This window comes from Budorcas taxicolor, chromosome 14 (genome assembly GCF_023091745.1).
Source record: "Budorcas taxicolor isolate Tak-1 chromosome 14, Takin1.1, whole genome shotgun sequence".
NCBI classification, from domain to species: Eukaryota; Metazoa; Chordata; class Mammalia; order Artiodactyla; family Bovidae; genus Budorcas; species Budorcas taxicolor.
In genome coordinates, this window is record NC_068923.1 from 75,783,187 (window position 1) to 75,810,457 (window position 27,271).

General features: G+C 45.3%; 1 protein-coding gene across 2 annotated transcripts in view; it reads left to right on the forward strand.

The window, feature by feature from the left end:
- NCALD (neurocalcin delta) overlaps positions 1–26,542 on the forward strand; it is a 477,985-nt gene extending 451,443 nt beyond the window's left edge. For both annotated transcript variants that reach the window (XM_052651509.1, XM_052651510.1), the window contains 3 exons: positions 4,202–4,598; positions 20,601–20,706; positions 23,945–26,542. In XM_052651509.1, coding sequence (XP_052507469.1) covers positions 4,221–4,598; positions 20,601–20,706; positions 23,945–24,042 — 582 coding nt within the window. In that variant the 5' untranslated portion in view covers positions 4,202–4,220 and the 3' untranslated portion in view covers positions 24,043–26,542. The remainder of the gene's footprint in view (positions 1–4,201; positions 4,599–20,600; positions 20,707–23,944) is intronic.
- Positions 26,543–27,271: the final 729 nt, after the last annotated feature.

The window sequence follows — 27,271 nt, forward strand, 5'->3', positions numbered from 1 at the left end:
GTGGAATCTGCCCTACCTATCCCTCAGAGTGGCTGTGAAGGCTCAGTAGAGTGATGTATGAGGTGCAGTCAGGGATGGGATACAGCGTATGTATAGCTGAGTTCCTTTGCTGTCCACTTGAAACAATCACAGCATTGTTAATCAGCTATACTACAATACAAAATGCAAAGTTTAATAATAATAAAATAAAAATGTTGTCCTCTTAACAGAGAAAAAAACCAAATTCTAGTTTCACACCACTTTACCTTTAATATTTAAATTCACTCATTAAAAAAAAAGGAGTAAGATGTAGTTTTCACTGACCAGAGCATCTGTCCCTGACTCAACGCTGGAGGTTTACATATATGACTGTCTCGTTTAATTCTCACGTCGAATCAGTGAGATAAGAACTCGGACAACTGACCTCATTTCACACATGAGAAAACTGAAGTGTGCTAAGAATTGAAGCGAATTACCCAAGAGCTGGTCAACAATAGAGCCAGTCTTTGAACCCGAGCATTTTTATTCCATGCCCTGTTCTACTGGCACAAAATAAACATTTTAATGACCGAATGGAGCAATTAAAAGGATTTGACCTGAGGTGAAACTTCTCTCTGGATGATTTGTTTTCTTTAGACTGCTAATTAATGTAGCATTTCCCTTAAGGTCCCCTCCCCGATCCTTCAATTCCAACAAAATTCCTGTCTTCCAAAAGAAAAAGGTATTGTCAGGCATTTTCTATCCTTCCCTCTCTCCCTCAAAGGAAGAAACGGTACCTTTTGTCCCCGGAGATTTTTGTTGTACGGCCTAACCACGTCCAGATGGTTCCCTCAAGTTCGGATATCATACTTAGTAAAGTGTTTGTAGTTATCTACTGAAACAAATTCTGGCCTAAATTGCAAACACCCGCTTCCCAGATAACTTATTCCATGCTCTTCTGCCTTGTTTGTGTTATGGCCTTTCTGTGCTAATGAATTTGTAAATGCGGTTTAATTACTGTTTACGGGAAAAATAGCTGCACACAGATCAGTCTCAGTGGGAGCCTTAGCCAAAATGTTGAAGCAATTTGTTTCTAGTGCAAAAACAGCTAATAAATGAGACACACTTTTTAAACATTGGGAAAGGAACTCAAGTTCGGTTTTTAAGAAACAGTGCTTTCTACATCCTGGGAAATAAATCATTCTTTAAGAGAGCAGATTTTAATATCAAAGTGGCATTTTTTTCCCAAGGCCTTGCACTCAGTGATTTGCACAGAACCAAAGGGTTCTCACAGTGATTTGATTGAATGCCACACCAAAGGGCTCTTCTCTAAAGCACTCCCCAAAAGGAAAACTCAGCATTACTTGTAAATTCCATAAAATGTTTCGGAGCTCTATAAATCCATGTATTATGTATTACCTTGTGTTTCTGAATTCTTGCCTCTGGCAAATTGCCAATTTAGCAACTAAATGCAGTTTTGAAATTCTAATACAAACCAGTCTCTCCTGCTTCACTTTTTTTCTCAAGGGGGGAGAAAAAAAGATGCAAGAGGGAAGTGAAAGTTATTGAAAGGTTCAGTTTATAAATTCTGTTTGTGTTGTGCTTGGAGCTGTGGTTTACTTTTGCTCTTACGTAAAATGACATTGGTCTGATTCTCCGTAGAGTGTCACCTCTGAAAGTGAGCTCCTTCAGGCAGCTGTTGGTCATGCTGATGGGAACAGAATTGTTGTTCCACCTTCCTCAGAGACAGAGCAGGGCTGATTCTGCTCTGTGCAGAACTCAGGGAGCAAAATCAATCACCTTGGCAAGTCACAAGGATTGCTTGTCATTTCCTGAACTGTGCATATAATGAGAGAAGTTTCCCTGCCTTCAAGGAATTTATAGTGGTGGCAACAGATAGGCACACAGGCAATTCAGTTTTAACAGATCCCAAGGGTGAGGGGAGGGGGAGTTCAGTGAAGGTGGTCAACAAGTAAAAGCCTCAGATAAGTTCTGGGCATGCATCATACAGCATGGTAACTACAGTTAACAATTTGTTGTTGTTCAGTGACTAAGTTGTGTCCAACTCTTTGCAACCCCATGGACTGCAGCATGGCAAGCCTCCTTGTCCTTCACTATCTCCTGGAGTTAGCTCAAACTCATGTACATTGAGTCGGTGATGCCATCCAACCATATCATCTTCTGTTGTCCCCTTCTCCTCCTGCCTTCAATCTTTCCCAGCATCAGGGTCTTTTCCAATGGGTCGGTTCTTCGCATCAGGGGGCCAAAGTATTGAAGCTTCAGCTTCAGCACCAGCATCATTAACAGTACTGTATTGTATATTTGGAAGATGCTAAGAGAGTAGATCTTAAAAGTTCTCAACAGAAGAAAAATTTCTGTAACCATGTGAGGGTATGGGTGTTAACCAGACTTACTATGGTGACCATTTCCCAGTATAAACATGTATCGGGTCTTATGTCATATGCCTTAAACTTATGCAATGTTCTATGTCAGTTATGTCTCAATAAAACTAGTGGAGAAGTGAAGAAAAGAGATCCCAAGACCGAGTCTTAACTACCAAATAGCTTTAGTGTCTCAAATAACGTTCTGAAAGCCAGGGCCTCATCTTTGGAGCAAAAAGACTCCTTTTCCAAGAAGATTATTCCATATTTCCATGTTGTAATTATTTATCTGAGTCATCTCTTCATTCACCTAAGTTATATATGGTGGGCCCTAGGGAGACAGAGTAACCTCAACAAGACTCCATCTCAAGGGGCTCACCCTGCATTGGGAGAGGGGCAGACATAAACAAACACCACAAAGTGAAAATCTCAAAGAAATTGGGAATCGTTACTAAAATGGGGGTTAAAATCTTTTATATATTCTGTAAGTTTCCAATACAAGAAAAATGTAAAATACAAGTATAGAGCCCCTTTGTTAGAAGGGACTTACCTTTATACCATGCTTATATCATAAGAGTTTGGATATGGGAACTAGGCTCACCTCCTCCAAGAAGGCCTCCCTGATAGCACGCAGATTCCCCCTTTGGCTCGGGGGTCCTGTCCATGTACTTTCACGGCACCACGTCCATTCCCCTGATACCGCCTTTTGAATGTTTATTGTGCTGTCCTCTCACTGCCACCACCCCCGCTTCCAGATATAGGCAGCTGGGTGTCCCTTAAGGAGGAGGGTCGCATCTTACTTTTTGCATCCACAGTGCCAGAAACATCCCTGATATATGGCATGTGGTTAATATTGACTGGCTCTGTGAATGAGAAGATGGTAATTACAGGGTTTTTTCTAATAAAAGTTGCCTTTATTCCTCCACTTTATATTAAGTTTTAAAATAAGTAACAAAGGGTATATTTTCTTGTTTTTTGAAATACAAACATATTAAAACATATATTAATAGCATTTTAGATAAGGGTACACATGAAAAATCTAGAAGGACACACACCAAATTGCTGGCAGTGTTTAAGTGTTAAGATTTGAAATGATGCTGACTTTCCTGTGTGTATTGCTGTGTTGTTTGCTATTTTACTATGGATGTGCTATTACCGTGACAAGAAAATATGAAGTTTTTTGTATCTTAAAAAGAAAAATTTGGCCAGTTTCATAAGCCACAACCATAGGACATAACCTTATGAAACATCATCTTTACTTTATAAACACAGTGTTGACAGTGATTTGACTTTTTGGCTTTAAATAACTGACCAAGCTTGGTAGCGTTTAATGGAATTAGATGAGTTTCTACTTCCCTTACTTATGTCTCTCTTTATAATATTCAGAAAATACCCAAGCACTTTATTTGCAAATACTCTAAAGCATGTGACATTATCTCTTTTGCTCTCTCTTTTTGTTCCTTTCCTTTAATTCCCCCTATTAATACTTGTTTGGGTATTAGAACCCTGGTCTTTCTAAAGCCAGGCTCAACCTCTTGCAAATAGATAAGGCAGCACTAAGTAATCATTTCTGTGTGTGTGTGTCTGTGTGTGTCTTTCTTTTTCATTATAAATCTCCTGTCTTTTATTTGGCTCTATGTCAAAGAAGTATCAGTTTTCACTGATATTTCTGCTCTGCATCTTCTGCCAGCCCCTCTTTCTACATTTTGTTGGGCTGACCACAAGGTTGGAAAGCCCTAGACAATGTTATTGAAGTCACACTTTCTTTTCTTTTTCCCAAAAGAATAATCACAGATTATAAAATGTGCCTCTGAAGAACAGGTTTAGGAAACTCTCTATATTGTATTCTTTTCTGTCTGCAGCTGAATTCTTGCTGTCAAGATGGGAAAACAGAACAGCAAGCTGCGCCCAGAGGTCATGCAAGACTTGCTGGAAAGCACGGACTTCACAGAGCACGAGATCCAGGAATGGTACAAAGGCTTCTTGAGAGACTGCCCCAGCGGACACTTGTCAATGGAGGAGTTTAAGAAAATTTACGGGAACTTTTTCCCTTACGGGGATGCTTCCAAGTTTGCAGAGCACGTCTTCCGCACCTTCGATGCCAACGGAGATGGGACGATAGACTTTAGAGAATTCATCATAGCCCTGAGCGTAACGTCAAGGGGGAAGCTGGAGCAGAAGCTGAAATGGGCCTTCAGCATGTATGACCTAGACGGAAATGGCTACATCAGCAAGGCAGAGATGCTCGAGATTGTGCAGGTACGTAGCCCCTGACCTTTACAAAGGGGAGAGTGCGAGTCACAGGAAGCACTCGAAAGCCCACAGTATAGCTTAGTGGAGAGATTGCAAGCTGGTGGCCTGCCTGGGCATTAATTTCAGCTAGCCAGAGTCTTTGAAAATGTGGAACCCATATATGAAACCCGGAGATTACACATAGCAATGCAGACTGGTTAGCATCTCCTGGGAACTCAGGAGCTCTGCCAACACTAGACCCACGTTCTGGAATAGGTCACCAGGGGCTTTGCGGTGACTCTCCCCTGCTGAGGGACACACACTCCTCAGGTGGTCATGATCACTGGGGGCACTCCATCCACTCATTGCAATGACCTGCTTGGACCCAGAGCCTCGAGTAATGTTTATGACCAAACTCTGACCTGGCTTCAAATCCTACCTCTTTCAGTCACTATGTCTGTGACTTTAACCAAGTTAGTTCACCTAAGTAAGCCTCAGTGTCCTTATCTGTAAAATGGAACCACAAAAGTACCCACTGCTGTGGGATTATTTTTAGATCGATTCTCCTTGTTCAGTGCTTAGCACAGTGCCAGTTATATACATATATATAACTAATTATCAGCAGCAGCATTAATTTCCAACTTTATTAGACTTTTTTTTCTTGGTCACACGGCACAGTTTGGGGGATCTTAATTCCCTGACCAGGGATAAAACCCAAGCCCCTGCAGTGAAACTGCCAAGTCCTACCCTCTGGACTATCAGGGAATTCCCTAGACTCTTGAATAAAAGTAGAGATCTCTAGTCTAGTTTCTGTCTCATTAGAGATATGAACAGTGCAGAATCAAGGCCTCCATCACTTTAATGGGAAGTTCTCCATTTTATTTCCCCAAACCACTCACGCAGAGTGAATTTCCTAAAAACAGGGAAAGGGGCCCTAGTGTTGGCCACATTTTCCTCTGGGGTCCCAGCAAGCTTTACAGAGGAGGAGCTGAAGGAGCCACAGGCATGGCAGCGACAGCTTCGTCAGCAGAGGGTGGGGCCCGGAGACCAAGCTCGGGAGACTGACACACAGCGTAGGGGCGGTCAGAGGAGCCTTGGCTGCAGGAAAAACACCTACGCGGGCGAGCAGCCCGGGGAGAAGGCTGCATTTTGGCAGGTGTGTGGGACACACGAAGGAAGTATCTGGCAGCAAGTAGCAGGCACAAGAAAGTGGTCATCTGGCTTCCTGGAGGGCTCATCTCAGAGGCTTCATCCCAGGACAGGCTGGGTTCAGAGATAGAGCTGCAGCCCCCGGGAGACCTAGTGGGTACTGGAACGGTGGCAGAGGGTATAATACAAAGAGACAGGGGACAGAAAGAACTCAGCTACATTACAGTAAGGAGGGGATGAGGGTGGAGGTGTGTGACACCTGCTTTTAAGGATCCATGGAAAACAGGCTTACAGGAACTGAGGACAGAGCCTGGGGGAGAGCAACAAGACTCACCTGCTGTTGAGCCTGTGGCTGAGGCCCAGGGTCTGCTCCTGAGAGTGGGACTGAGACCCCCGGGGCAGTCAGGAAACCAGACAAGCTCTCCCAGATCCTCCAGCCCCCTCTCCTTTCTGCCTGGGCCACCAGTGGCTTTCCCTCGCCTCCAAACAGTAACTATCTGAATAAGTTGTGTTGAATGGATCCCCCAGAGACAAGAATCTTAAAGAATAAAGGATTTCTCTTTCCCCAAGGATAAATATATGAAAAATATAATGTCTACTATAAAAATATAGGGCTTCCCTGGTGGCTCAGACAGTAAAAAGTCTGCCTGCAATGCAGGAGACCTGTGTTTGATCCCTGCCTCGGGAAGATCCCCTGGAGAAGGGAATGGCTACCCACTCCAGTATTCTTGCCTGGAGAGTTCCATGGACAGAGAAGCTTGCTGGCTATATACAGTCCTTGGAGTCACAAAGAGTCAGACATGACTGAGCGACCAACACACACACTCACATAAAAATATAGGGAGTATAGCAGAAAAGAAAAGAAAAAGAAAAATTCTCCATAATCCCATTTCACCTACAAAGGGAATCATTGCTAATAATTTTCTAATATATCTTCCTGGTTCTATTTCCATGTATTTAAAAATATCTAATTGATTTCATAATGCATGTGAAATTCTGTACCTTGCCATTTTTCACTTAACATAATTAAAACATAAGCATTTCTCATACTACTGAAACTTTCAACACAAACATTTTAAAGGCTGCATAATAGTCATACAACATAGCATAACGTACCTAATTTTCCCTTATTGGATATTTAAGTTGTATCCAGTCTTTGTTATACATAACACTATAGCTTTAAAAATGAAATAACAAATACGTGATTCTTATGCATGAAGCTTTTTCTATATTTAGGATTATTTCCTAAGAATGGATTCCCAGAAGTGCAATTACTGGGCCAAAGGGAATAAGCATTTCTTTCTAAGACTCTTGAGACAGTCTGCCAAATTGTTTTTCCAAATGTACCTCTGAAGTGAGTGAAGGGTGCCCCCTATCTTTGCACCTCCCCAGTTGTTCTGAACCTTTGCTACTTAAACAAAACTTCAAATTTAAAATGTGGCTTTTAATTTTAATTTGGGCTTCCCAGGTGACTCAGTGTTAAAGAAGCTGCATGCCAGTGCAGGAGAAGCAGGTTCGATCCCCGGGTCTAGAAGATCCCCTGGTGAAGGAAATGGCTATCCACTGCAATATTCTTGCCTGGAAAATTCCATGAACAGAGGAGCCTGGTGGACTGCTGTCCATGGAGTCACAGAGTCAGACATGACTGCTTGAGCATGCAATTTTAATTAGCCTTCTTTTGTCTCTCCTTTTTACCTGGGAGTGTGGTGCTCTGCCCTCGTTCCCTGCCTCCCTGCAGTGAATGGGATGGGTACCTTCTTTTTGGAGAGAATTGCTTCCTGATTGAGATCTAAGAAAAAAAATTTTTTTTTTCCCATCAACCATCTTGTTTTCACGTGTTTAACACTTTTTGCACAGTTCTCCTGGCTGCAGTGGTGTGGTGGCCAGTACTGAAGATGTAGATCCCCAGCCAGGGAGGACGGTCCCCATTACGTGGGATTATAGAAATCAAGAATTATTCACAAACTCCTTCCACACCTGTGGTAAAACACTTACTAGATAGCCAGCACCGGGGAAAAATATAAGGAGGAAAATAGACACTCCCTGTGCTACTGAACCCACTCTGCAAGGGAGGCTGGAACGCAGCAGAGAAGGCGCAAAAGGTACTGGTAGACACTTGCTGAGCCCTTGCTGACCCTGTGCTCAGAAAGTGACCACAAAAATGAAGGGGCATTCCCCCTAACAAGGAACTTTCTCTACTATAAAGCAGCTCCCTCCACTCGCAGGCCCACGGTCAGTTTGCAGGTCATAATTGGAAGGACACAGATTCCTTAATAAAGCTTTCATATTCAGGGTTCTTAAGCACCCTGCAAATGGAAGTTCAAATTTCCTGAATTGTTTTCCATAGTAATGCAAACGCACCCTGATGATTAATATTTATGATCGTGGAGAGGAAACCTTGCAGCCCCGTGAGGCACCTTCCAAATTGTCAGTGAGATTAAATTAAATTTAGAACCATTTTCCTATTAAGGGCTATTTTATCCCATTCTGCTGCATTGCAAACTGATAATTCATGTATTCTATCTTATTCTTATGCTAATCCCCTGGTTTTCATTGTTTCTGGATGAATTGGAATTTGCTGTAGGATATTACTAAACTCCCCACTCTCCTTTCCTTTCTCCACCCCCTCTTCTGTGAAAGTCTACATGCCAGGCCTTGTCACCGTCCCAAGGAGCCCTGTGGGGATTCTCATTATTTGGTTCTAGCTGGTCTTCACCATTTAAGAAAATGCATGTTAGCAGACGCTACAGTTGCTTTAGGTATCCTTTCAGTTTCAGTCGCTCAGTCATGTTCGACTCTTTGTGACCCCATGGACTGCAGCACACCAGGCTTCCCTGTCCATCACCAACTCCCAGAGCCTACTCAAACTCATGTCCATCACATCAGTGATGCCATCCAACCATCTCATCCTCTGTCGTCCCCTTCTCCTCCCACCTTCAGTCTTTCCCAGCATCAGGGTCTTATCTAATGAGTCAGCTCTTCACATCAGGTGGCCAAAGTATTGGAGCTTCAGCTTCAGCATCAGTCCTTCCAGTGAATATTCAGGACTGATTTCCTTTAGGATGGACTGGTTGGATCTCCTTGCAGTTCAAGGGACTCTCAAGAGTCTTTCTCCAACACCACAGTTCAAAAGCATCAATTCTTCGGCGCTCAGCTTTCTTTATAGTTCAACTCTCACATCCATACATGACTACTGGAAAAACCATAGCTTTGACTAGACGGATCTTTGTTGGTAAAGTAATGTCTCTGCTTCTTAGTATGCTGTCTAGGTTGGTCATAGCTTTTCTTCCAAGGAGCAAGCATCTTTGAATTTCATGGCTGCAATCACCATCTGCAGTGATTTTGGAGCCCCTCAAAATAAAGTCTGTCAATGTCTCCATTGTTTCCCCATCTGTTTGCCGTGAAATGATGGGACCAGATGCCATGATCTTAGTTTTCATCAAGCGGCTCTTTAGTTCTTCTTTGCTTTCTGCCATAAGGATGGTGTCATCTGTGTATCTGAGGTTATTGATATTTATCCTGGCAATCTTGATTCCAGCTTGTGCTTCATCCAGCCCAGAGTTTCTCATGATGTACTCTGCTGCTGCTAAGTACTCTGCATATAAGTTAAATAAGCAAGGTGACAATATACAGCCTTGACGTACTCCTTTCCCTATTTGGAACCAGTCTGTTGTTCCATGTCCAGTTCTAACTGTTGCTTCTTGACCTGCATACAGATTCTCAGGAGGCAGGTCAGGTGGTCTGGTATTCCCATCTCTTTCAGAATTTTCCACAGTTTGTTGTGATCCATACAGTCAAAGGCTTTGACATAATCAATAAAGTAAAAGTAGATTTTTTTCTGGAACTCTTCCACTTTTTCGATGACCCAGCAGATGGCAATTTGATCTCTGGTTCCTCTGCCTTTTCTAAATCCAGCTTGAACATCTGGAAGTTCACATTTCACATACTGTAGATATCCTTTAGGGATCTGGGAAAATATCTATTTGAAAGTGATGAGATGGAGGCAAGCTGTGGGCCAACAGAGTCATACAGAAATTAAGGTTGTATTTGTTCAAGTAAATGAAACTGCAGCTCAGCTACAAGTATCAGCCCATAAATTCCTGGCTGAACTTTTGTCCCTCCAAGACTCAGAAATTCAAGCCATTTAAGGGAAGCCCCAGTGGCTCAGTGGTAAAGAATCCACCTGTCAATGCAGGACACGTGGGTTCCACCCCGGGGTCAGAAAGATCCCCTGGAGAAGGAAATGGCAACCTACTCCAGTATTCTTGCCTGGGAAATCCCATGGACAAAGGAACCTGGTGTGCTGCAGTCCATGGGGGTGCAAAGAGTTGGACATGACTTAGCAGCTAAACAACAGCAATGTAAAATGCAAATTCATGATGTTCACCTTCAAATACTAATAATTGGTCAGGGTGAAGATTGGGGTCCAAACTAGTTTATAATAGACTTGTCAATGAATGAGGATACTTGTTTTTCAGTCACCAAGTCACGTTCAGTTCTTTGAGACCCCGTGGACTGCAGCACACCAGGCTTCCCTGTCCCTCACTATCTCCTGGAGTTTGCCCAAGTTCATGTCCATTGAATCCTTGGACATTGATGCCATCCAACCATCTCATCCTCTGCTGCGCTCTTCTCCTTCTGCCTTCAAAATTTCCCAGGATCAGGATCTTTTCCAATGACCTTTTCTTTTGTATCCAGTAACCAAAGTATTGGAGCTTCAGCATCAGTCCTTCCAGTGATCATTCAGGGTAGATTTCCTTTAAGATTTACTGGTTTGATCTCCCTGCTGTCCAAGGGAATGGGGATTGGGACCCCATAAATTTTCTAGTTTTTCTTTCCTAATGTTGTTCTCCATGGTTTAACTTTGGTATCCACTGAGTATTGTTGGTGCTAACAGACTGGAATCCCCTGGTTTCTCCTGGCATTGGTAGGAAGGATTTTGTGGTGGACTTTGTGACACTGAAATACACTGTTAATCTCCTCTTTTTGCTATAATGAAGGGCCATGCGTGTAGTGGCTTATAACAATACAGAGTTGTTATCTGATGGTTCTGGAGGTCAGAGATCTGAAATCGGTTTCACTGGGCTAAACTCAAGGTGTAGGACAACTTGCATTTTGTCTGGAGGTTTTGGGAGAAAGTCTGTTCCCTTGCCTTTCCTATTTTCTGAAACATTCCTTGACTTGTAACCCTTTATATCTATCTTCAAAGCCAGCAGCAATGGATTGAGTTCTTCTCATGTTGCCGTTCCTCTGGGTATCTCATTCTGCTTCTCCCTTCCACTCATAAAGAGCCGTGTGAGTACACTAGAACCACCCAGATAATTCAGAATAGTCCCCTCCCCCGCAGCTCAAGTTCCTTTTATTCTGGAAGGTAATGTATCTACAGGTTTCTGGGACTTGGACAGGCACATCGCGGGGGGGCTGTTACTCAGCCTACTGCATATGTCGAAGTGCACTTATGTTCCTTTTTCCAAAAAAGTTATTTTGTGCTATATCAACATCTGGGCAAAAAAGAAAAAGCCACATACAGATTTATTTTTAGAATCTTACATAAAGATTTTCATGTCTGTGTGTTTGTTTTTTTAATTGGCAAACTTAGGAACATGATTTAGACCCAATATTTTATTATTCCATCAAAACCATCTCTCATGAGTCTTAAGCCAGATCACAGTTCTGAAGTTTCCTCCTGTGACAGCAGATCCTCTCCTCAGGGGGGCGCTGGTGTCAGCTCATCACTGCAAGAAGGAGAAGCCTTCCGGCCTCACATATTTCTCTGTCCCTGAGCTCAGCCAGAGGCAGGTCTGAACACCCACACCCAGTCCAACAGGCTGTGTTTGTGGAACGGGCCAGGGAGCATGTAAGTAGCATTGCCGGTTAACATGAATGTTCAGATGCTTTCTGGATCTTGGGGGTGAAGGAACTTGAACTTAGGGATTCATCGACAGGACCACAGCCCTCCCTGGGTGCAGGGGAGAATGCAGGAAGAACAGGGAGTGAAACTGACTCTCTTCTGCTCTCAGAAAGTAACTAGGACCCTTGAAGGAACAAATTCAATCCAAATTCAACAAATTCAATCCAAACAAATCCAATAACTACAGGACTGTCATTAGGTAGGAGTACACAAGCTGTATTGCTTTACTCTTTATCTGAGTGAAAATCACAAGCTTAGAAAAAGATTGATCACCTGTATCCCAACTAAAGATAAAGGAAGGGAAGAATTGGCATGTGAGAGTTGGTGTCTTGGGCAAGGTGGGTCAGTATCATCTTGCCTCTCTCTTTTTTTTTTCTGTCTCCTTTTCCTTCTTCTCCTCAGGTAAGTTATTTAACCTTTCTGTACATTGTTCTCATGATTTGTGAACTGGAACTAATCATAGCACCTGCCTCTAGAGTAATCGTAGAACAGTTATGACAAGTAGAGTACTTTTCTAGGTACAACTCAGTGCCTCTCACGGGGTTGTCGTTGCTGTTCAGTCGCTCAGTCGTGTCCAGCTCTTTGCAGCCCCATGGACTGCAGCACACCAGGCTTCCCTCTCACTATCTCCTGGAGTTTGCCTAAGTTCCTGTCCATTGAATCGGAGATGCCATCCAACCATCTCATCCTCTGTCGTCCCCTTCTCTTGCTCTCAATCTTTCCCAGCATGGGGTCTTTTCCAATGAGTCAGCTGTTTGCATTAGGCGACCAAAGTATTGGAGTTTCAGCTTCAGCATTAGTCCTTCCGAAGAGTATTCAGGGCTGATTTCTTTAAGGAGGGACTGGCTGGATCTCCGTGCTGTCCAGGGGCTCTCAATGGTCTTCTCCAGCACCACAGCTCAAAAGCAGCAATCCGTCAGTGCTCTGCTCTCTTTACTATCTAACTCACGTCCGTAAGCGACTGCTGGGAAACCATAGCCTTGACCATATGGACCTTTGTCGGCAAAGTGATGTCTTTGCTTTTTAACACGCTGTTTGTCATAGCTTTCCTGCAAGAAGCAATCATCTTCTAATTTCGTGCAGTCACCATCCGCAGTGATTTTAGAACCCAAGAAGAGGAGATCTGTCACTGCTTCCACCTTTCCCCCTTCTATTTGCCGTGAAGTGATGGGACTGGATGCCATGATCTTCGTTTTTAATACTGAGTTTTAAGTCGAATTTTTCACTCTCCTCCTTCACCTTCATCAAGGCTCTTTAGTTCCTCTTCTCTTTGTGCCATTAGAGTGGTATCATCCACATATCTGGATACTTCTCCCAGCAATCTTGATTCCAGCTTATAACTCATCCAACTCGGCATTTCGCAAAATGTGCTCTGCATATAACTTAAATAAACAGGGTAACCATAATAATAATATCTCTCATGGGATATTACTCAGTAAATCCTGGCTACTGCTATTCTATAGAAGTTTGTAGAGCTGGGACAGGATGTTCTCATGCAAAATAAAGGGAGGTCATTTCCCATTCAAAGGACAAAGTTACAGAGTCTTCCATTAAGTTTTATGGTAAGTTTAAAGTGAAGTCGCTCAGTCGTGTCGGACTCTTTGCGACCCCGTGAACTGAAGCCCACCAGGCTCCTCCGTTCTTGGGATTCTCCCGGCAAGAATACTGGAGTGGGTTGCCATTTCCTTCTCCAGGGGAACTTCCCGACCCAGGGATTGAACCCAGGTCTCCCACATTGCAGGCAGACGCTTTAACTTCTGAGCCACCAGGGAAGGGACCAGATGCCATGGTAAGTTTACCTCATCATAAAATGTATGTTCACAAACCCAACATACAAGTTGGGTTTGTATGTTCACAAACAAGGGTGGAACCCACAGAAGAGATGTGCTTGTACAGATAGGTTTAGGGGCACCTAGGCTGCTTCAGCTGTTGTCTTTCCCACCAAACATGAGCCCAGCTGGGAAGAAACCAAAACTTGTGGGCTGTTCTGATGCTTATGGGATTTAAGTAACAGAAAGAGCTACCTTTCCAGGAGACAGTGTGGTTGGCACCAGGAATTCCCCAAATCTCAGCTGTTGCCTTGAGTTCATGGGTGCCCCTCATGCATTCAGACTACTGGAGCACAGAGTCTGGACTCATTCTCAAGTTCCAGCTAGAGGCTTTCCCAGAGGAATATAGAGGCTAACACAACGTTACCCTTAGCAGTTCTCGGGGAACTCACTTTAATGACCAGGTTGGAATAATTTCTAGTTAGCATATTCATTCTTTGGATGGTAATGATGGCTTTACACTACTTGGTGTTCAAATGCGTGTTGTCTTAGAATCAGACTCTCCCTCCTAGTTGTGATTCAAGGTTGATTGGCTCTTTTCATGGAGGCGAGTGAGCTTCATAACACCCCAGTCTACAGCTCCACATCTTTTGAATGGATGAAAACGAAAGGAAGGAAGTGGGCTTATGCTGGCAGTCTAAGAAGAGTGCACTGCTTTGTTTATTTCTCAACATGGGGATTTTTTTTCCTGATGCACTCATCAGAGTAAGTTACATGTTTCTATGCAGCAATGCGATGAAGAGGAAGGGAGATTGTGGTGTTGGTCATACAAAGGGTTGCTGTCCCCAAACACCAAACAGACTCACAAATTAATCTGACCTAGTCTCAAGAGCACCAACTGTGACCAGTTCAGGCAAACCAGATCGTGCGTATTTGTGTCACAACGTATCTAAATCAGGGCCAGAAAGATTCAGTTACGTTTTTTCTAGAACCACTTCCTGAGTGGTTTTTTTCTCCCAAAGATCTTTCTAAATTTGTGTCATAGACACCAAGTCATTTGTACTATGTGCCTTGAAGACCTGAAACACTGTTCTTTTCTGATTGTGATAAAAAAAGGAAGTAGGGGTGGTAGTGAGAGCTTCTAGTCCATCTTGACATGGCCCTTGGGGATTCAGCGCCAAACTCTGGCCTAATACTCAATTACAAGTGTGGACCACAGATGTTACACTGAATTCAACTTCAGTTTCTTTCCTGCAGAAAATTCTTTAAAGCATTTGTCCAGGCTAGTGACTTTCTCTAAGAACTAACCTTACTGTTTGTTTATCAGTTATATTTGGCTTATCCCTTCCTCATGCGGGCATTAATCATATCATGGCAAGCCACATTAGAGTTTAAGAGTTGAAGCTATACATCTGGCAAGACAAACGAATGCCTCCTAACCAAAGGCCCCCTATGGGCTGTGCCGTCCAGGTCTCCTCTGTGGACTCCTCTTCCTTCTCCTGTCCCCTAAACAAAGATATTCCCAAGCAGAGTTCCAGCCTTAGCCCTCTTTTCCTTTTTTTTTCCTTCTGGGACATCTCATCTTCTCAGTGCTTGTTATGGGCCAAGCATTGGGTTAAGTATTTTTCATGCTGTTTCCTGGGGTTACTGTAACAAATTACCATAAACTAGGCAGTTTCAAACAACAAAACATTTATTCTATCATAGTTCCAGAGGCCAGAAGTCCAACATCAAGGTGTGGGCAAGGTTGGTTCCTTCCAGAGACTCCTGGCGGGGCTGGCGGGGGATCTGCTCCATGCCTCTCTCCTAGCTTCTGGCGGTAGCTGGCGACCCTTGGTGTTTGGGGGTTTGTTTCTCTATCATCACATAACATTTTCTCTGTGTATCTGTGTATAAATTTCTTCTTCCTATAAGGATACATCATTGGATTGGGGCCCACCCTAATCCAGTAGACTCTCATTTTAACTTGATTATTTCTACAAAGACCCTACTTCCAAATAAAGTCACATTTATAGGTTTTGAGTGAACATGAATTTTTGCAGGACATTGGTCTACCTGGTACCTGTGTATTATTTTATTTAATCCTCACGATAACCTTCTTAGCCCCATTTTATGGATGAAGAAACAGAGTACTTCCAGGCCTTCACCTCTACTCTGTCCAGCTGTTAATGGACATCTCTCTCCACTAAGACATTGCAGTGGTACCTCACAATCATACATTCCAGAAACAAACTCAGGATCACCCCCAAAAATGTGAAGTCCTAAAGCACGGCAGCTCCAGAATGCCTTTTTAGGAGAGTAAATGGGATCTTTGGAAGGGGTTGTTTGAAGCAGCCTTTGCAGAGTGCTTCATATAAGACTGAAACAAAGGGTAATTGCCCAGATCTAAAAATGAGGGGTACCACCATTGACTTGAAACAAGACAGTGGAGGGAGGGATGGGCAAGAATGATAAATTAAGAAAAATGTTACGGAAGCAGATTTGATAGCTCTAGTTGACCACCTGCGTGTGGAGACAGATGGTAGAGAGGAATTAAAGATGCCTTTGAGTTGATTACAGAATAGTGGATGGTAGGGCTATTTACCAAGAAACAAACAAACGAGTGGTGGCAGGGGGACTGGGTAGTAATGAGTTTCAAGTATTAATGAAATCTTCTGAGAAAACTAATATAGGAACGGAGCTGCTTTGCTGGAAAGAAGGGGTAGGGCCCTTATTTTCCCCTAGCCCTCCCTGTCTGTGAAAGGCAGGGAGCACTTTGGTAAACATTATGGATTTACTGACTTTCTTGTATTCTTCTAGCTCTAAACAAGAAAATGCTGATACATAGATATTGATACCATTTTAAAAGCATTTACAAGAAAGATCCTCCTGGTCTCTTTCTACCCTCCTTTTCTGCTATGCAGTGTCTTTCTAAGGAGGGTGCTCTTCTTTACCGATAACCTAGAAACTGCCCTATGCCACTTAACTTCTTTTGCCCTTGGTGGGTTGTTGTGGGGCTTGGGTGTCCTGTTAGAAAACCCTATGTCTTCTGATGAAAAGTCAGCCTGGTTTCCTTCAGAGGGAAGAGTGAACTTTAGCTCTTGGAATTGTGCCTGCCCTCAGTTAATTCCACAACCTTTATCAGTTCAGACTTGAGGCCTTCCTCTGCAACATTCTGAGAGGTGGTTCATTCAGAGGGAAAAAGAAAAGAAAAAAAAATCCTAGGCCATGAGGAAGCTGGTAAGACCCCCAGCCACAGGTTGTGCTGTCCTGGGTCTGCCTAGGGTCAAGCCAGAGCTGGACTCCTGGGTGTCTCATAGCTTTGTATTTACACACAGACAAGAATAGGGCTCTTCAAGTTTAATTAAAAACAGGATGTCCCTGCTGGGCCTCTCACTGACATTGCTAAAAATAAAGTAGGGAAATAGCCTGGCCTCTTCATGATTTAATCCCATTAAATTGGCGGGGTTGGGGGGATGTACAGAAACTGGAGCTAATACGACACGATTTGTTTCAAAGTGCTGTCTGGGCTTCTTCTCTCCCTGCTCTGTGGAGTCCTAGATGCAACACAGTCAATGCTGACTTACTGAGACCATGCAAGAACACTAACCCTAACCCCGCTGAGGTTTTGCAGGGATGTCACCCACTCACTCACTCTTAAGACCCCTGGGACTTGTCACCTCGTCTCTTTGCTCCCTGCCCTAGTACACCCATGTTCATAGACCTGGTATTCTGAATAATTTATTCATCCTTTTCTGTGAGTTGGTGCACATACAAAAAAAGGGGGGAAAAAATCTAGTTTGAATGCAATGAAAGAGCTATTTAGAAATGTGAGCCTCTTAAAGGTGCTCTCTCTTCCTCTTCAGCCCCCCCGTACACTCAGACATTGTAATTCTTTTTTACTTATGGGTTCTTTCTCGTACTAACCCATCCTCATTTCTTGGCCCCAGCCCTACTCCTTTAGACTGACAGCTAAAGACTAAACTATTGAAGACTTTCTGTTGGGTACAAGAAGCTTTACTTTAAACACACAGTCATCTGTTGGCTTGGTCCTTCATTCACTTATTCAACCAGAGTATTAAGAGAATGATCTCTAGATTATCATATCATTGACGATCCTTCAGGATCCCAAGAAGGAGAATTTCATGAGCCTCAAGTCTTAGAGGCTGAGAGCTCCAAGGAGTATTCCAAACCAGTGGGTTATCCTTGCTACTATGGGACCTTACTGAGGCCCAAAAAGACCAGGGGAAGGAACAGCTCAGCCTCAAAGAAGGTTGATTACACAACATCCTTAAGGCTTCTATTAATACTCACTGGTAGGACTGATGGTGAAGCTGAAGCTCCTATACTTTGGCCACCTGAAGCGAAAAGTTGACTCATTGGGAAAGACCCTGATGCTGGGAAAAATTGGGGGCAGGAGGAGAAGGGGGCAACAGAGGAGGAAATGGTTGGATGGCATAATTGACTCAATGGACAGGAGTTTGAGCCAACTTTGGGAGATAGTGAAGTATAGAGAAGCCTGGCATGCTGCAGTTCATGGGGTCGCAAAGAGCTAGACATGAACAACAACAGCAAATAGCTAAAACTGAACTTAATACTTACGCCCCTCCCTCATGACCTCTATAACTCCTGAAATGTTGTGGAGTTCTTACACCTTTAAATGGGTGTTCCTGGGATCTAATGAGATACTGACAAATAGATACTATTTTGTTGTTGTTGTTCTAAAAGATACCTGGGCTTATGAATTCACCGAATATTTCAGATTGCTTAAGTCTGAAATCCAGGTGAGGGGTGTGTGTGTGTGCGTGTTCATCCGTTTGTGCCACCAGTTCCTCTTTGGGTCAAGAGTTACAGAAAAGCTTCCACGTGGGAGCAAAGAAAGCCGAGGAGAGGCGCTAGACCTCAGGACGTAGGTGGTATGGAGAGTCTCCTGCTATCTGCTTTTGTTACTAAATATTCATGTGGACCTGAAAGCTCAGCATCTCTGTTTTCCCATTTATTTAAAAAACAAAGTCTCACTGTAACTTCCTCCAATTTTAAAGGAAAACTGGAGAAGGAAATGGCAACCCACTCCAGTGTTCTTGCCTGGAGAATCCCAGGGACGGGGGAGCCTGGTGGGCTGCCGTCTATGGGGTCGCACAGAGTCGGACACGACTGCAGCGACTTAGCAGTAGTAGTAGTAGTATGGCCTTTTCTAATTCCCCCAAGGATGCAGGTGTCCCCACCAGCTTGGCAGGTGGCTCTATAATCCCAGCACAGATGGCAGGGTAGTCCCGGGCTGGAGGGGATAGCGCGAGGGGACCAGGAGGAAGACAGAGTGAGATTTGCCTCTTGCCTGTGGAGCGCACTTCAGTGAGTGCTTCTTGGGACAGCTGTCTGTGGCCCAGCTTGCTTATGCCCAGGCAAGAGCCATGACTTCCAGCTTGCCCTTTCTCCCAGAGTCACTGTGGAGGCAGCCCTTCAGTTCAGCAAGAGCTCTGGGTGGGTTCAAGTCAGATTAGGGGAGCCTGGCCTAAGGGGTCCCTGTGGGGTGGGATCAGCCCAAGAGTCCGCACACTGGCTGAGTCCATTTTTCATTCCTGTTTTAGCAACTGAGATTGTAATATTTATCTCCATTTCTCCAGACTATTTTAGGAACTTCAGGCAGGTTGATCTGAACAAGACTGTAAAGCAGCAGAGCTTAGCCTTTATCTCTTTCTACCATCCTTTTTGTTTCCACATTTCCCCTTCGGAGACTACTTTCCCTTAGCTGCCTTCCTTTTTCTCCTCCCTCTGCATCCAAAGTTCCAGAACTTTCCAGATTTCTACCCCACCCCCAACCCTCTGGGAAATTCCACTTTTTCTTAAACTCCTTCCCAGGGCCAAAGTTCCCAAAGTGAATCTGAGTAGCAAAAACCATGGTCTGGGGATAAAAACAATGACTTTACATTATTCTTCCCCAATAAAAACATCTGATAGCTGAGGTCTTCCAGGCCCTGAGCATCTGGGGTTGGGGTGTGGGGTCCACAGGGGAGATAGTTTTAGGGGAGATAGTTTCAGTACTGCTCAAAAACCTCTTCAGTTTTTCAGGGTTTCAGTCAAAACCTCTTCTGATCATCAGATTTCAGACATACTCAGTTTATCTCAAGCAGAGATTGTATACTTGTTCAGTTGCTAAGTTGTATCTGGCTCTTCACAACCCCATGGACTGCAGCCCACCAGGCTTCCCTGTCCCTCACTATCTCCTGGAGCTTGCACAAACTCATGTCCATTGAGTTGGTGATGCCATCCAATCATCTCATCCTCTGTCATCCCTTTCTCCTCTTGCCTTCAATCTTTCCCAGCATCAGGGTCTTTTCCAGTGAGTCAGCTCTTCTTAACAGGTGGCCAAAGTATTGACTCTTCAGCTTCAGCATTAGATCATCCAGTGAATATTCAGGGTTAGTTTCCTTTAGGATTGACTGGTTTGATCTCCTTGCAGTCCAAGGGACTCTCAAGAGTCTTCTCCAGCACCACAATTCGAAAGCATCAATTCTTCGGGGCTCAGCCTTCATTAAGATCCAGCCTTCTTTACTTTTATTGTGCAGTTATTTCATCCAGTACTCAAGTGGCAGATGGTTCCCATCCTGGGGGATAACTGACAGTGTGCTGACAAGGGATGCAAGACGACTGCCACACACAAGTGGAGAGGGCATTGGGATGGATTGGTAATGTCTGGAGGAGGGCAGGCCCCTACAAACAGTGTTTATCATCCTCCAGGGACCCAGGGAGTAGACCCTGACCTGTCTGTCTGGCCCGAGAAATGTCATCTACAGCATGAGAGTGGGAACCCCAAAATGAGCAACAGCATCACACGGGATCCCTGTTAGAAATGTAGAATCTTATGACCCGCATTTCTCAACCCACCCTACTCAATCAGCTTCTCCTTCTCATAAGATTCCCAGGGGCTTCATATGCACAATGAGATTAGAGACATGGAATAGGGGGTGCGTTAGTGGATCTTCTGGTCAGCTGTCGGTCCTGAGGGTCCTTACCCCTGGACACGCTCTGCTGGTCTGGCTGCTCTCACAGTCACTGCACGTCTGATTTCCACAACAAGCAAGAAGCAAGAACAGAGCCTGCTCTCTGTGTGAAGGGAAGGCACTCCCTTCCCCCTGCCTTTGGGAGGTTTAATAATAGGGCCATTGGGTGCAAAACCAAACCGTATTTCCATCTCCCCACCTTGTTGCTTCTTGTCCCCAGGCGATCTATAAGATGGTTTCCTCCGTAATGAAAATGCCTGAAGATGAGTCGACCCCAGAGAAGCGGACAGAAAAGATCTTCCGCCAGATGGACACCAATCGAGATGGTAGGAGGCCACAGCTACTTTGCTTGGTTTTGCTCAGAGTGGGGACTGCTGGAGGGTCTAGATCACCCAGGCATGGAAATGCCACTCGAGGACAATTTATTGGCCACAGGATCTGGCTCAGGGTCCTTGGTGAAAGTGGCTCTTGTTGCATGCTCCCTGCAATAAGAGGACAGAGGAGGACCCGAGCGGTTCGCAGTAGGCTGGATCCTGCAGGCTAGCTAATCAGAAAGGGGAGGGGCTTGGTATCCACTCAGACCCTGGAAGCTTCCTCCTAGCCTGCCCAGGGGGTTTCCTGCACATGCTCCGAAGTGTAGGGTTTCCCAGAACCAAGTGGGGCCCCTCAGCTTTTGAGGGGTTAGGCCAGCAGATTTCACCCCAAGAGAGCCACCCACAATTCAAACCCAGCACGGGGGTGCAAAGCAAACTAAAATGAAAGGAAAGATGGATTTCAGACTCGAAAACAGTGGACCTTTAGATGCTGGATTGCCAGATAGAATAAAGAGGTACACTTGAATTTGATTTTTGGATATATAACAAATGATTTTTTTAGTATAAGTATGCCCTATGCAATATTTGAAACATACTAAAAAATTATTGTTTATTTGAAATTGAAGGCTAACTGGGCATCATGTATTTTATTTGCCAAATCTGGCAGCCCTGTGTGTGTGTGTATGTGTGTTAATTGCTTAGCTGTGTCCGACTGACTGCAGCCTCATGGATGGTAGCCTGCCAGCCTCCTCTGTCCATGGATTTCTCCAGGCAAGAATACTGGAGTGGGTAGCCATTCCCGTCTTCAGAGAATCTTCCCGACCCAGAGATTGAACCCAGGTCTCCTGCATTGCAGGCAGATTCTTTACCATCTGAACCACCAGGGACGCCCCTCTGACAACCCTGTTGCTGCTGCTGCTAAGTCGCTTTAGTCATGTCTGACTCTGTGCGACCCCATAAACGGCAGCCCACCAGGCTCCACCATCCCTGGGATTCTTCAGGCAAGAACACTGGAGTGGGTTGCCATTTCCTCCTCCAATGCATGAAAGTGAAAAGTGAAAGTGAAGTCACTCATTCGTGTCCGACTCTTAGCAACCCCATGGACTGCAGCCTACCAGGCTCCTCCATCCGTGGGATTTTCCAGGCAAGAGTACTGGAGTGGGGTGCCATTGCCTTCTCCGCTGACAACCCTAGTTAGATGTAATACCTGAGTTTAAAGTTTTGACACAGACCCTGGCCCATAAAAAGCCCTGAGTCATCTCTGGCTCCTGCTATTATTTCCAGCTTGCCTGTTCTGCTGGGCATCCCAGCAATTCTTATCAAATATATGAGCTAAGTTACTCATATAGCCCTAATGAAGGCTTTGTGTCAGAGCAAGCCTCAGTTTCTATAGCTGTGCCCTCTGGGGCACCAGTGGCCTGAGAATCTGTGTTTGCAGGGTACAAGCTAATCTGTTTGTTTGCTTGTTGCTTCACAAAGGTGCCATTACATCCTGTTTCTTTGTGTGCCTTGATTCACAGCTAGTAGTTTGTCTTGCAAAGACTAAACAAACAGGATTCTTTTAATAGAAGAATAAAGGCCCTGACATTAAACTGCACATTTTCCTAATGTTCCAGGGGAGCACAGGGGGGCTTGTGTCCTGCCTGTAACCTGGCCTCCTCTTTAGAGTAGAGGTGAAGGATAGGAGAAGATCCAGACATACAGGATCAAACCCTCCCTGCCAGAAGTGAGAGCTTCTGCTAGGGGACTTGGCCACAGTGGGCTCACAGAGCCCCAACAGGGTCTGCATTACTCAAATGCATCTTGTTGCTAAAAGCCCTGTGTTTTCCTAATGGAAAGCCTTGATTAAGAAAAAGATGGGGAGGAGAAGTTAGAGCCATACAGTGAAAGTCGCTCAGTCGTGTCCAGCTCTTTGCGATCCTATGGACTGTATAGTCCATGGAATTCTCCAGGCCAGAATACTGGAGTGGGTAGCCTTTTCCTTCTCCAGGGGATCTTCCCAACCCAGGGACTGAACCCAGGTCTCCCACACTGTGGGCAGATTCTTTACTAGCTGAGCCACTAGGGAAGCCCAAGAATACTGGAGTGGGTTGCCTATTCCTTCTCCAGCTAACCTCATCTCCTTCATTGCAGGTGGATACTTTCCCAGCTGAGCTATGAGGGAAGCCCCAGAGCCATACAGGGAGGGGTTTAAGGGAGGGGTTTAAGTCTGCAAGGGGTCAGATTCGGCCCAACCAGGAGACTTGGTACTTCTGCCCTGGGCTTCTAGACCCAAAGGCTGGAGCCCGGAGCAGAGGCCTCATCTAGAGTCTCCGGCAGTTAGATTCCTCCTGAAGAAGTTCTTTGCATCTACCACCCAGCCTGTAACTTGAAAAGTCTGGGTCCCCAGCAAGTTAGCTCTGAAGCCATTTCTGAAGCTCGCAGTTTACTGGAGGAAGCAAGACTTCGCTGAATGTAGGCTTCGCTCCGCCCCCACCTCCCACCCCCAGAAATGGGGGAGAAGCTTTGCCTCCCCACTGACAGTATGACTGAGGAAACTTCTGGAAGGAAACTTAATGCATACTCTAGCCTAGGTAGAAAGGAAAAGGACCTGGAATAGGAGTGGAATCTCAGCCTGCCAGTCTCCCTCCCGCAGTCCATCGGGTAAGAGGAAAGAGTCCAGACTGAGGAGTCCGCTCTCTGTTTTAGAATTCTCTCACCCCAGGTGGGAAGGGCAGCCCTCCTCACACCTTGTCCAAAAGAAGTGGCCCTCACCCCACGTGTCTCTTCAGACCCCTCTGCTCACAAGCCAACCTAGGTGTACCCAGATGACCCGAAGGAGCCCTGAGGGCCCAGTAGTACCCCGTGGGATGTGCAGCAGGAACCCAGCTCACTCTCTGAAGGGCGCGAGCGCCATCTCTTCCATGGACACTGAGGCCCTGCGGTGGCCTGTAGCTGGAAGGGCCACGAGGGCAGAGACCACGTGGGGGGCACCCAGCACCCACCCACCCCACCGGCTTCCAGAGCCAGGGCCGGGCACACGGTGAGCTCTCAGTAAGCCGCGTGCTGGGCTGTGCGATGCTAAACGACCCACGGCCCCCGGGGCGGGGGTGGGGTGCCTCTCAGCTCCGAAAGACAGAAGGTGGGGCTCACGGCTGGTGTGAGACCCCAGGAAAGGGTGCGCTGCTGCCGCCGCCCCGGAGATGCATCGGGAAAACCCGGTTCATCCGGCTGCCATCGGCCAACACTCACCGGTCCTCTTGCTTTTCAGGGAAACTATCCCTGGAAGAGTTCATCCGAGGGGCCAAGAGCGACCCGTCCATTGTGCGCCTCCTGCAGTGTGACCCGAGCAGCGCCGGCCAGTTCTGAGCCCGGCGCCACCAACTGTAGAGCTGCCTGTGTTCCCTTTGGATTTTTTTTTTTTTTTCCTTTGGCCAAACAGTATTGACAGTGATGCTGTTCCCCCTGTGGTCGGATGCGCCTCCTTCCGTGCCTCCTTCAGCTTCTCTGTCGTGGATGCTTCGTGGGAATGTCTAGACCCCCCGCGCTTGTGGAAGCATGGACAGCGCTGTCGTGCACAGACTTTGGTGTTTGTTGTTCTGACGATTTTTCATCATCATTATTATTATTATTTTTCCTTTGATTCGAAAGTCTGTGTTCTAATGAAGATTCGGGGAGGTGAGGGAAGGGAAAACAATCCAGTCGAGTGATTCTGTTGCAAACTTGAGGGGCCTGTTGGAAAAACAAAACTTGCCACCTGGGTCTGGAGTCATACATGCCCTAGGGGTGGTGGCACCACTTCCTGGATTCCCCAGGGACCAGGAATCCTCTGGGGCCAGACTCTTAAAGGGACCTGGGGGATCCCCCCCAGAGGCCCACCCCACCCTCTTCCCAAATAGGCTGTAGTTTCTAAGCTGTGAACATTTCAAGGTAAATTCATAGAGAAGAAGAAAAAGATGGCTCAGCTATTTCTTGCCAGGTTTACACTAGTTGAGCTGAGTTTCTTTGGAAATTAAATGCAAATGGTAACTTATATTCCAAAACCAGACCCATCTTGTTGCCTATTGTGATTAAAAAAAAAAAAAAAGATTGCTGTATATAAAATATTGGGTATTGCAGACCAAATTGTTTTGCCTTGTTTAAATGCATGTTTAGTGAGCACTAATACAATCTTATTACAGAAGACTGTTTTCCGTAGCTTATTGTAAAGTAAGCCAGCTGTAATGAATGTCTATGTCTTGTTATAAAGTCATATCTGTCTTTGCACAAATGCACCCATCAGCAGGTATATTTTATATACTCCAGAAAAGTACAAAGTAACCAGACCAGGGCCCGAGCTTAATTTTGAGTGCTTTTCCAGTGTACTGCCAAGGGACCAGAAGTGGGGCAGGTTTGAGTGGAATGTGTCAAGAGGAGTGCCAGAAGGTTCTTATTTAGAGATGTGCGTTTGCCTACCAGCCCAGCAGCCCACTGCTGTAGTACTGGATTGGAGGTGTGGTGCTTTTCTGAGCAGGTGATGTTCCGTAGATTTTCCCACCCTCCCTCACCCCAAATAGCATAAATTCTGGGGGTTTCCTGATGCTTTAATCCACATGTATAGTTAGGAAGCCATAGCTGGAATGTTGACTTTTCCATGCTCCCAGTGACCCTTAAGAGAGTCAGAGGTTAGGCAGTCATCTGGTTCATCTTGAAGAAGGCATAAGCCACAGTATCTGATTTCCAAGGCCCACTATAAAGAATCCAAAAAATACTTTCCATCATTGTGTTCTCTGAAAGCACATTTCTATTTCCAGAAGTGACGACACAAATTTGAGTTGCTGTTTGGTCTGATGACCTTTGTGTTGAAAGGTAGGAGTCCAAGGCGCTGGTCTCAGGTAAGTCACATTTTCACAAGCAGTAGGCAAGCGGAAGCCATGCACTCAAGGGTGTAGATGAGGAGATCTTGCCCCAGGAGAAGGCAGACAGGTTCCCTGGGCTGCAGCCCAGCTACGTCTACAGACCATGAACCACACAAAGATAAACTTAGAAGGGAAACGATGCTGAGCCTGTTCTACCCTCCAGATTCCTGGGTATTACTCAGTTCCATTTAAACTGATAGTAAAAATCTGCATTTGTGTTGTTGACCAAAACGAACGAATTTTGCTAGGTGAAATTTTGAGACCTGGACTCACTCAGTAAAATAATCCTCTTGCTCTGAGTGTCAGCTTTTTTTTAACAGTGGTTTTACACCTTGAGACTTTCGGAGTTCCTCCATTGGCCAAGTGGTAAAATCTGGTTTTGAAAACTAGGGAATTCACCTAGTGGCATGCACAGTGGCATGGGGACCTAGCACTCTACAGGTGATGTTCATGAGCTGCATCCCACTTTCTCCTGATCTTGACTGAGGACCTAATTCCTCCTTTAGTTTTCGTTAATGGTAGAGTCGGTTAATGTCGGGGAAAGCCCATTAGGACTCCATCCTAAGTCATGACATCTTACTGAGCCAGACTCACACTGCTCGTTAGAGCCTAGAGCTGGGGTAAAAAGCAGGGGAGCACATCTCCAGCTGTTAAAAAACAGAACAGACACAGGGCTGATCAATGCTGATATGCCCGGGATGGTTGGAAAGTAGTCCTTGTCCTGGCCTGCCACTGACCCTGACTGTTTTTCTGAGGGTTGTTTTTCTCATTTTTCTCCTTCCCAGGCAGGCCTTTGTATGTCTGATCCAATGCACTGTGTGGCCAAGGGACTCAGCAGCACCCAAAGGCTGAATGCCTAAACGCTTATGTCACTCCTGAGCTGGGCTGTTCATTGTCACTGCTGTGTTGAGGGACCTCTGGAAATGGAGTCTGTTTTGTCTGAAAGCAGCTCAGCCTGTGATGTTCAAGGGACTGGAATAAAGTGGTTTACGACTTGAAGGATGATACAGACTGGTCGACTATTCATACCCTTGTTTAGGATGGGAAAGGGATGCTGAGGGTGCAGTCCCATCACATTGATACACCCCAGGGACACTTTCCACAGGGGAATTTAACAATATATATCTATATCTATGTATATCGATATATTTATGAATCCTTTCCTATGGAGTGGGTCCCGCATCAGTTGACTTTGGGTCTCTCTAGCTTGGCATTCGAGCATGTTGATTGTTTAATATGATTGTCTGGGACCTGAGCTTTCTGTGCCTAAACTGCTCCAGCTGAATCTGTGCCTGAGTGAGGGTCCGGATGCTGTGTTGGCCTCCTTCTAGGTACGGTTTCAGCCCTGGAAGCACAAGGAAGCAGGGTTTGTGAAAGAGGGATGAGAGGGTCTGTGGGCCTAAAGCATTGTCCAAGAGCATCCTAGGGCTAAATGTGGGTGTCTTTACTTCCCTCCGCTCATGGCCTTCACTCTCTTCTTACCTCCTCTTCCTCACAACTGACTGGAGCTGTAAACTCTAGTCTCAACGTTAGGTGCAATGGAAGGAGAAACGGAGGCACCTTCCTCTTCAGTGGGAAATTAGCATCCTCCCCCCCAACCCCCGGACCTCTCTGTCTGGAGAAGAGTTGATAGAAAAGATGACATGATGCAGAGCCCACAGCCTCAAAGCCAATTCCGATCACAGTGTCTGTTATTGCAG